General features: G+C 41.9%; 1 protein-coding gene across 7 annotated transcripts; it reads left to right on the forward strand.

Moving 5' to 3' along the window:
• The first annotated feature begins 165 nt into the window (after positions 1–165).
• On the forward strand, positions 166–9572 carry LOC133735350 (uncharacterized). Of its 7 annotated transcripts, XM_062162767.1 has the most exons (14): positions 166–348; positions 914–950; positions 1052–1073; positions 1169–1269; positions 1692–5941; positions 6069–6109; positions 6633–6688; positions 6887–6936; positions 7081–7179; positions 7424–7533; positions 7653–7774; positions 8026–8092; positions 8262–8345; positions 9161–9556. In XM_062162767.1, the coding sequence occupies exon 5, from the start codon at positions 4576–4578 to the stop codon at positions 5533–5535; it is 960 nt and encodes a 319-aa protein (XP_062018751.1). In that variant the 5' UTR covers positions 166–348; positions 914–950; positions 1052–1073; positions 1169–1269; positions 1692–4575; the 3' UTR covers positions 5536–5941; positions 6069–6109; positions 6633–6688; positions 6887–6936; positions 7081–7179; positions 7424–7533; positions 7653–7774; positions 8026–8092; positions 8262–8345; positions 9161–9556. The 7 variants fall into 7 exon arrangements, with proteins under 7 accessions (XP_062018751.1, XP_062018749.1, XP_062018750.1 ...); XM_062162765.1 differs by having other exon boundaries at positions 1052–1269; XM_062162766.1 differs by having other exon boundaries at positions 1169–5941.
• Positions 9573–10963: the final 1391 nt, after the last annotated feature.

Below are 10963 nucleotides of genomic sequence, written 5' to 3' on the forward strand. Positions count from 1 at the left end.
AAACATGACATCAAATTTTGAGTTTGACCCGAAATCAGGGCTCACTTTTCAGTTTTGTCCCCTCATTTTGTGCGAAATGTCCTAAGTAACCCTTGTTACCGTTTTGACTCAATTACGGCACCATTACACGATCAAAAACCAAAATCAAAAACCCGTAATCAAAAACTAAACTCTCTCTCTCTCTCTCTCTCACACACACACACACCACGATCCTCTCGAAAACCATATCGAAACCCAATTCAAGAGATTACTAGATTACAAACCTGACGCGTTGGCAACATGGTCGGGGCCCCGATTGATGAACGGATACCATAATTGAACCTGGAGCCGATGAAATCTCCAATTACAGTGAGTTAGGGTTTTCGATTTAACTGAATGTTTGTCTATTTAGTGTTTTCCATATGTTTACGGTTTAGGGCTTGATTCTTAAAATTTCATGTATTTTCGATTTATTTCTCTATACTTCAGTTTGGTATTGCATTCACTATGATCCTTTCATCAAAGTTTTTTCTTCTCAATTGCTCATGACTGCAAAGCCATGTATGTGTAGTTGATTGATATAGATAGTACTTGTTCGGAAGGAGGAGTAAAATAAATTTGAATAGCAATGATTTTAGGGAAAGAGAGTGATGTAAACTCTTTTGAGTTTAGTGCTTATTTCGGTGATGGTTAATGTTTGTCTTCATTTGCATTTGCTACCAAAGCTGTGATTTCCCTTTTATCTTTTTATGTTGAGTGAGGCAGCCTCATTTGAAAGCTAAGATGACTTGGCTACTGCTTATTGGTGGGACATGTGTGGGTGTGGTAATATGAATAATATTGATGCTGTTATATGTTATGCTGCTTAAGGCTCACTTACTTCTGGAATCAAATAGTTAACATTTTTTTTTTAAATTTCTTTTATACGTTTCAGGAAGTTGAATTTAGCGAAGGAGTTAATCCCGAACTCAGTAAGACCTCAAGGGTCTTTATTAGCCGATTTTTGTTTTATGTTTGTATTTTTCATTATGCGGTAGTAATGGGTGAACTCTGGAACTTGTCTTTGTTGTAGATGGGTGTTCAGAGAGAACCATGTACGGTGGATACGACTCCTGAGATTCTTTTGGCATATTTACGTTGGTAATTTTTCTTGAAACCCCTATATCTTTTTAAACTTTTGTGCATACAGAAAGGTGGCAAGGTACTTGCTCAGGCACTTTACAGAACTTGTTGGAGGTTGCACAATGAAGAGCCAAGAAAGAAAGTGCAAGGCTATTCTATGAGACATTGGTATGATCTATGAATCTCTCTGTATCTTTGCATAGGGAGAAAACATTTGCTCTTGTGTATTCTTTTATATTCCTATCACACTTGTAGTGTAGCTTTGAAACGTATAAGCTTAGTTGGATGTTGTTTAAGCTAGTCTGTAGTATTTTGACTTTCGATACGATGCTTATGCATGTTCATGGACTAATTACTAAGTTATTTCAATATTGTCGAGCAGAAACACATCCAGCACCTACTGCAAAGTTTTGAGTGTCTTGACAAATGGAATATAAACGCAAAACATAAGCTATGAGCACAAGTACACAACTACAATATAAACACAAAACATGAGTAATCTTAATATTAGATATGAGTTCTATAATTTAATGTTGTGCTACTGTGTGCAATTTTCTCTAATTCTATATTTGGTTAACTCTGTTTACTAGGTGTTATCGATTTGAATATATATGAAAAGGGGATTGGTGGTTGTTTGAAACATTGAATCAGAAGCATTTGATTCAATTTACTCTCTTAAAGATACTGTATCCATTCTTGTAACGATGCACCCCTTGAGTATTGTACTTACATAGGCATTTGCAAGCATAATTAGCTATAATGAGCCACGTTCATGCTACCGCCAGCGGTGCCAACTCCCTCCAAAAGAGTGACCTACGGGTACACAGCCAAGCAGGCTACCGCCTGAGCCCCGGCTTACCCCCAGATCACCGCTGACAGGCCGCTATGCGCCACGCCAAGACAGCATCAGAAGCTCCTGAAGCTGGGGACTGAAGCATATCAGTCCCACATCGAAAACATGGAGAAGCTCAGCTCCTTCTTCACCTATATATAAAAGGTTCTCTCTTCTCTCCTCATTAATGACGCATTGAATACTTACCTACTGTTACTTTGTCAACATAAATACATTGACTAACTTAGGCATCGGAGAGTTGAAGACCGCCCAGCGCGGTCTCCCTCTGACGCCCTCTGTATTTTACTTGACAGGTAGCGGAAGCCTTTAGAACATCACAAGTATCGGTCCGCCCATCGGATCAGCGTTAACAAAGGTTTAGCTACCGCTGAACTTTTAGACATTAACATTGGCGCCGTCTGTGGGAACCCTTAAACAAAATGCCATCCCACCACAACTACCACCATGACTAACAGTAGCGGGGAAACGCTGAGGAGCAAGCTGGTCAGTCCGCCAACCCCCATCGCACCAACCCCGCAGACAACGTTAACCCAGCGGTCAACGTTAACCGTGCACTATTCAACACACCGGTCAACCCCAGCGTCGAACCCCAGGTCACCCCCCAGATCCCGCCAACCCAAACTTCAGCGGAGGCTCAGCCGAGCGGCAGCCGCCCACCGGTACAGGACCTCGCCACTATGTATGAGCTGGCACTGGCGGACCTTCACAAAGCAAATAGAGAGCGCGAGCAGGAGCGCAGAGAAAAGGTCGAGGCCCAAAAGCAGGTGGCCACGCTGATGTCAAGATTTGACGAATTGAAGAACGCGTTGGAGGCAAACGCCAACCCAGCGCAAAGTGAGCAATCGCGGAGCACCAGACGCAGTCAACCTAACACTAGCGGAATGGTACCCGGACCAATCATTCAGATGCAGGTACCGCTGAACCCACTAGAGCTACGAGGAATGGGACCACCTCCTCCGCCCCGGCTAATGTTGGAGCAGGAGGCGGAGTCACAACCACACACCAACCGCTCGGCACTCAGGGCTAGAACAGAGGGTAATGTACCAGCCCCCAAGCAGGGGCTGGTTCAACGGAACATCCAGGCGGGACCCGATGAAGACACAACCGCCCTAATACTGGAGCGGATGCAACAACTAGAGCAAAGGCTAATCCGGGCGGAGGCAGGCGCCCTAGCGCCAATACCAAATCCACTCTTTGCATCCAGGCCAGGATCCTGCATGCCATCCGCCCGGCGCACGCGAAGACACCAAAGATGTCACATTACAGCGGCAAGACTGACCCCTTTGTCCACATGGACACCTTCAAAAAAGTCACCAATAATAAGGGATTCGATGACGCCACCCTCTGCCACTTGTTTAGCGAAACGCTGGATAGTGAGGCGATGAGTTGGTTCTTTGAGTGCCCGCCAGGATCCATTGACTCATTCCATGCCCTATCAAATGCTTTCCTCTCTCGGTTCATCCTATTGGCCGCCGGACACCACAGTACTACTCAACTGTTCAGCCTCAAGCAGGGAGAGGAGGAAACATTGAAGGCGTTTGTTACCAGGTGGAGAGCGGCAACCTCCTAATGCCCCGATCTTGATAAGCCAATGGCTCTGGCAGCCTTCAAGCAGGGACTCCTCAAGGGGCCATTTCTCTATCACCTCAATTGCAACCATCCAAATGCCGCTTACGACCATGTCATGAGCGAAGCTGTCATCCATGCACAGGCAGAATTCATCACATATGGAGAAACCCCCCCCCCCCCCACCACCACCAACACCTGTGAAGTCCACTCAACCCTCCGCCAGCCATCAGGAAACCGCTAGCAAAACCCCTGCTACGCCGCCGACTGATAAGGAGAGAGAGTGGCAACAGGGCAACTACCAAAGCAAGCGGCAGAAGGACCAACATTACAGTAGGGGTAACCGCTCAGCTCATGGGGATAACCGTAATAAACAGGCGGAGTCCTCACAGCGGTACGCAGTGTTTACAGTCCTTATGGCCTCATACGAGGAAATATACGACCAGTGCAAGGATCAGATCCAACCACCACCTCCAAGAAAATACCCAAGAACGGGAAAGCCCAGAAACACCGGTAAATGGTGCAAGTACCACGAGGACAGCGGGCACAATACCAACAACTGCAACGCCCTAAAAACGGCCATTGAGACCTTGTACCGAGATGGTAAGATGGAGCAATTCAAGGTGCACCAGCCACCACCCGTGATCGCCAACATTGAGCCCATGGGCCGCATCAACACCATCGACGGTGGTGCCCCAATCACCAGCATGTCTCACAGGGCCAAAAAACGCTATGCACGTGCTAACCACCCCAAGGAGGTATGCAATATCCGCTATGAGAGATCCGCTAAACTCCCGAAATCTGGTTGGGAGCCCATCACCTTCTCAGAGGAGGAAGAGCGCGGAGTACATCTGCCCCACGACGATCCATTCTTGATCGACGCCATACTCGACAAATAGTCAGTGGGAAGAATCCTTGTCGACAGCGGGTCCGCCGTAAATGTCATCTTCAACGGTTGCTACGGCAAACTCCAGCGGAATAGAAAACTACTACAGGATCATGAGCCATTGATTAGCTTCTCCGGTGACATCACACAGCCATTGGGTTCTGATTACATGCGACTAGTTATCGACACTAGTCCATGTAAGGCGGAAATCCATACAGAGTTCATCATCGTAGACTGCTTCAGCTCGTATAATGCCATCATTGGTCGACCGGCACTTAACAAGCTCAAGTGCATCATCGCCGGATACATGCTCCTCATGAAGTTCCCTACTCCCAACGGGACAGGCTGTGTGAGGGGAAGTCAGCAATTGGCACGAGAATGCTATTCCACAACCGTGGCACGATCCGCACGCCGCCACGAAATCCTGACAGTGGGAGGCCATGCACCGCCACCAAACATCTTCGAGGATCCCAGGGATGACGAGAAGAAATATGTAAAAAAGGAGCCTGTCAACCCAGAGGCATCCTTAAGGATCATCAATGTCTCCGACGAGCATCCTGAGCGGACAGTCCGCATCGTCGCTCAGCTAGACCCTGAGGTGGCGGCTAAGCTCACCCAATGTCTACGTGATAACGTTGCAGTCTTTGCATGGTCCTACGCTGACATGCCAGGCATCTCCGCTGAGATCATCACGCACAAATTAAGTATCAAGCCATCCGCCTACCCTGTCAAGCAGCGGCGAAGGGCCTTTGACGAAGAGAAGTATCGTACACTAGGGGAAGAGGTGACCAAGCTCCAGAGCATTGGATTCATCCGCCAAGTCAATTACCCTCAGTGGATCTCCAACTTGGTCATGGTAAAAAAGCCCAGCGGAAAGTGGCGAATGTGTGTCGACTTCAAGGGCCTCAACAAGGCATGCCCCAAGGACAGTTTCCCGCTACCTTGCATAGACACTACTAAAAACAATTGCAATTGCTTCGAAAATTTGCGACGGAAAACGTTTCCGTCGCGAAAAGTCAGCTTTTGCGACGGCATGTACTACGACTATATTACCGTCGCATCTTGGAGAGTTTTTGCGACGGAGGTAACCTTACCGTCGCATAATTATACATCTATTGCGACGGTATAGTCACGCCGTCGCTTGTCTATAATTAAAATAAAAAAATAAAAAAATAAAAAAACAAGACTATTCAATTAATCCTTCATTCCTTCAGATTAGATCTAGACCAAAACTGATTTTCTTTCATGCCACTTCCTCCTCTCTCTCTCACGCTTTATTCACCGAGCTCAAAACCCTAACCTAGCGATCCCCGGCCTCCATTGAAGCGAGAGATTTGGTCAGAAGCGGAGGATATCGAGCTTCATTGATGACATGGTCGAGGAGGAAGAGGAGGACGACGACGATGATGAATACGGCCCCTATCGTGGCGGCAGCGGCGGGAGTCGTAAGCGGAGCAAGAAGAGGCCTTCTGGTGGATTTTCTTGATTTCGCATCGGTGGTCGATTCAGATGAGGAGGATGAGGAGGAAGATACTGTACATTATCAATAAGCCCCTTTCCTTTTTCTCCTTTGTAAATTTAACCCCAAAAAAAAAAATTCACCTCCATGAAAATCCCCAAATCCAATTTTGATCTTTTTGATCGGTTTTGGTGTTGTTGTAGGTACCAATATTCAGATGAACGAAGAGGTTGCGATTAAGCTGGTGAGTGTAGCAATTGAGCTCATGATGTTGACTTTTGTTTTGATGCTCATTTGGTCCTGTTTGATGCCAATTTGGATGCCAATTTTCAGAACGTTCTGTCTGAAAATTAAAATATTTTGCGTATATAAGCTCCATTATTTTGGACAATTTAAAGGCTAGATTTGACATCTTCATGTGTGTTTTGTGTCAACACAATAACACCAAGATGTGGAGTTATGATGGGTGAGGAAAAGGAAACAAGATTATCCATGAAGCCAAGTATTGTGGAATTTTATGTAGGGCTGTTCTATCTACCCATCCCATCTGGGTTGGAATAAGGTTTAGGTTAATATATATAACTGTGCCAAACTTTTAGCACCATGAATCAAGAATAACTTTCTTATCTTCTGGATTTTTTTCAGTTTTTTTTTTTTTTTTTCCAAATTTTGAGTCAGCTAGCTGCAAATAGTGAATTAAACATGTTGAATGAAATTTTAAGCTACTCAAGTTGAATGTATGATTATATTTTTCTTTTGTCTTATAGCAAAAGTATGGCACACCAAAACAGGATGCACTTAGAAGGGATCTAACTATTAACAGGTATATGTCTTCTCTAAGAATTTTCTGCAAATGAAACCGTGTTAGGCAAATGAGATCAATATTTTAGATAGTGCTTGTTGATATGTATTCTGCAATTAATACACCTACCTCTTCTCTACAGTAACCACACTTTTAACCTTATCTATACTTGATTGGAATAAATTGTGCTTTTAATGGTGGTTTCATTTTGTTGTACAGCTTATTTTATAATATCAATACCAAATCCATTGAAGATTGGACTAATAGAGGTTAGTTTCCAGTGTGTCTTTATTTTACCAGATTTTCTTTACCCACAAATGGATCTGCTACTTTGGTTTCAAAATATAATTATCATTATCATTATTTTTTAATTTTTTAATTTTATGAAGTTATGTATTTTTTCTGCTTTGCAGGAATTGGAGATCTAAAATGTGGGAAAATTGCTACTCCTTTACCACCAAAGGATACATTTATGGAGGATCCGCTATGAGTTCTTCGAGCTATCCGTTTTGGTACTTGCCATCTTATCCTTGAAAATTCAGTTTTATTAGGCTACTTTTTAAAGAAATAAAAGTATAAGACAAATATATTCATCTCCTTAGTTTGCTTCCTTTTTATTCAGTTAGCACTTGAGTTTATAGTAAAGGACCAAAAGGTTGTTTTTTTTTTTTTCCTGACAAATTTTAACAGATTCTCACTTTTATACACACCTTTTAAAATGTAACACTCATACCATACTTTGGTCATTTGGTTTAGCTGCAAGGTTCGGATTCATACTCGATGAACAACTAAAGGAAGCTGCTGCCTGTGATGAAGTGAAAGCTGCTCTATCAGCTAAAATTAGCAGAGAGCGAATTGGAGCTGAAGTAAGTTCCTGTCTAGGATACCTTTCACTGATAGTTGTTCTGCAGTTTACTGGGAATTTAAGCTTCCAGAGGTACATAGGAACTATCTACTCATTATTTTCTTTCTTCTCCTTAATCAGATTGATCTGATGATCTCCGGAAACCAACCTGCCCAAGCTATGACCTATATATGTGACTTGAAGTTATTTTGGGTTGTCTTCAGTCTTCATCCACAGTGTGAGCCATCAGAAGGATGTGACAGGTATGGTTACTTAAGAAAACAGCATTCAACAAGTATAGCTATGATATCATATATTTGTAGACATATTAGAAATATTAGTTCATAAGAATTGTTGCTTCAATGTATTTTCCGACTAGTGTTCTAGGACTATTATCAAAGCATCATTCTTGATTCAACATGTAAAATACATTCTAATTCTGCCTTTGCCTTCTTCGTCCCCTGCTCCTTTCTAAGGTATAATGCTAATTGATTATTTTTCTTACCTAATCCAGCGATTGTGTTGCGTACTTGGATTTTACTTGGAATCTTATTCAATTAGTGGGGCACTCTACCTTCAATGTGAGTGATTGCCTGGTTTTAATACAATAATGTTCTTTTCTTTCCCTTTAGCAGTTTTTGTTATTTATTTATTTATTATCATCTTAAAGTAGTACTGTAGTAGTTATTCAATGCTTATTTGTTAGTTTTACAACTCTTCAAATTCTATTCCTGTGTTTTTGTTTTTCAGGACGAACAAAGAAGGCTCTCCTTTTATGCTGCAATGTTCCTTCCACTTAGGAAGACTATGTATAAAGATAGGAAAGCAAAAGATGTAAGGCTTTCTTCACCTCTTTTGAAAACAATATTTGAGAGTTATTTCTCTTTATTTTAGTTTCTGTTTCAATTTCGTGAATAACCAAACAATGGATAGCTAGAAACCTCTTTTTTTCTTTATTTGTGAACCATCATATAGCCTGTAGAATTGAATATTAAGCCAACAATAACATTTTTTGGTTAAGCCATCATATTACGAGAAAATGTTATTAAATACGTATTTAACATTTTTTTTCTTCATTTGTGAACCATCAGTAAAATGGAATGGACAAAGTAAAAACTAATGTCATAATTGTTAAATAGAAGCAAGAATTCTTTTGCTGTTGTTGTAACTTACTGCTTTTGTAGTCTGGTTTTGGATTCAGGAATGTGAGCTCTTAAGTCTTAATAGAATATCCTGCATTGACAGTTAAGGTTTATCCCAAGCATGCTTAAATCACATTTCTTTTCTTTCTGCTGTTTCTGGCGACTGGATTGATGGGGTTTTGTTCTTTATTGATGATACCATAGTAATGCAAACCGATGATAATTCTAATACAGATCGATGTGGTATGTGGGAACAGCTTGATTGAGTAATGTCCTCTGAGATTGGCTAAGTGTACAAAGATGACTTTGCTTGTTGTCTTATTGTATGTCTGTTCAGAAATTAACTTAATAGAGGTTTATCTTTTCTTAATGATAATTCCTGTTTAAAGTTTACTCAATCCAAAAGGTAAGATCTTAAGAGTCTGAGTCAGAATGGTATGAAAGTTTCTATTTCTTATAGTGACATTAGCATGACTTTACGTTTCTGATCTTGGTTGGAATTTACAGATGCAATCCATCTTGCTGATGTTGGATTTAAAGAGGAAAATCCAGATGATGATCGAAGGCTTGGTTTTTTCAGAGACAATCTAAATAGGATTAGAATGGGGCTGCTCCAGCTAGAAGTGTTCTGGTGTGGATCCTAATATAAATTTGAAAGTATGCTTAGGCAGCAGCTGTGGTTGATAGTCTGGCCATCTTTTAGAAGTGAAGGTGCTGCAGTGCTGTTGTTTTGGCTTACTCTTGATTGCTGCTTGGTTATAGAGGATGGGTTTCATATTGTAATTTGATATTTTTCGGTTCATAATAATTGCTATAGATGGTACTAGCTTTGGTGTGCAATTCACACCATTTTTTTTAAAAGGGGTTTTGTCCATTTACCCCATTTCTAGGGATTTTTTTCTCACTCACCCCATTAAGTTTTTTTAATTCCCTCTTACCCAATACACTCTAAGGGAGTCTTCCCTAATACCCCATTAAGATTTTTTTTTTGTTTTTAATTTTTTTTTAATACCATTTTACCCCTCACCCCTTTGTTACTTAGAGAGAGAGAGAAAATGGAAGAGAGAGAAACTATAGGAGACTTCGCCGGAGCCCGTCACCGGCCGTCGGAATCCGGTCACCGGATTCCGGCGAAATCCGGTCACCGGTCGCCGGATTCCGGCCAACTTTCGCCGGAATCCGGTCACCGGTCGCCGGATTCCGGTCACCGGCTGCCGCCCACCGGAAATTGCTGAAAATCTCACCGGAAAGTTTTTTTGCCCCTAATAGACATCTATTGCCCCCTAATAGAGGGGCAATAGACGTCTATTGCCCCCCAATAGACGTCTATTGCCCCAATAGTCTATTGCCCCCTAATAGACGTCTATTGGCCCCCAATAGACGACTATCAGCCATGTATTGCCCTCCAATAGACGACTATCAGCCATGTATTGCCCCCCAGTAGACGTCTATTGCCCCCCAATAGACGTTTAGATTACCAAAATGGTAATTAATCTTCCTAAAACTACACAAATAAAACTTTGATTAAAGAAAAAAAATGAGGAGATTACATCAATTCAAAACGTCTATTGCCCCCCAATAGACGACTATTGGTCATGTATTGCCCCCCAATAGACGTCTATTGCCCTCCAATAGAACTTTGGGTAGCTGAAATGAGAACTTATATTCCTAAAATTAGACAAATAAAACTTTGATTAAAGAAAAAAACGAAGAGATTATATTAATTGAAAAGCGTCTATTGCCCCCAATAGACGTCTATTGCCCCCAATAGACCTTTAACAGACCTCTATTGCCCCAATAGGACTTTTTTTTTTCCATTTTTCTTTCCTTCTGGGCCTTCTGCCCCAATTTTACCCAAAAAAAAAAAATTGATATGGGAAAGGAGAACTTATATATGAAAGAATGGTGCTAGTTATGAAAGGATGGATGATGATATATATGAGTTACTGTAAGGAACGTTTTATCCCCCAAAGGTCCACCAAACTAGAATTAATGCTCAGCCTTACATTTAGTATACTAATATGCCTTCTGTACTTTTGCTATTTTCTTGAAGTTGTTTGGTCTGGTTGTAAAGCATGAAATGCGATCCACCATTGCCCAATTGGACTTTGACTGCCAATAATTTATCATCATCAAGGGCCAAACGAATGGAGGATGATATCCCTGAGTTACTGAAGGAACCTTCTAAAGCTGCCAACGGTTCACCAAACCAGAAACGTGTCACCTCCACAATCCAAAGCTGAGAAATTGCTGTCAAGGTCTCCTAAAGGCTTGAGAAGTGGCAGCAAATTCATTTTGCAGGCTATGCCT

Source organism: Rosa rugosa, chromosome 3 (genome assembly GCF_958449725.1).
Source record: "Rosa rugosa chromosome 3, drRosRugo1.1, whole genome shotgun sequence".
Classification (NCBI taxonomy): Eukaryota; Viridiplantae; Streptophyta; class Magnoliopsida; order Rosales; family Rosaceae; genus Rosa; species Rosa rugosa.

Coding starts and splice junctions, on each gene's coding strand:
- LOC133735350 (XM_062162769.1), top strand. CDS start 4,576: ATGCGACTAGTTATCGACACTAGTCCATGTAAGGCGGAAATCCATACA.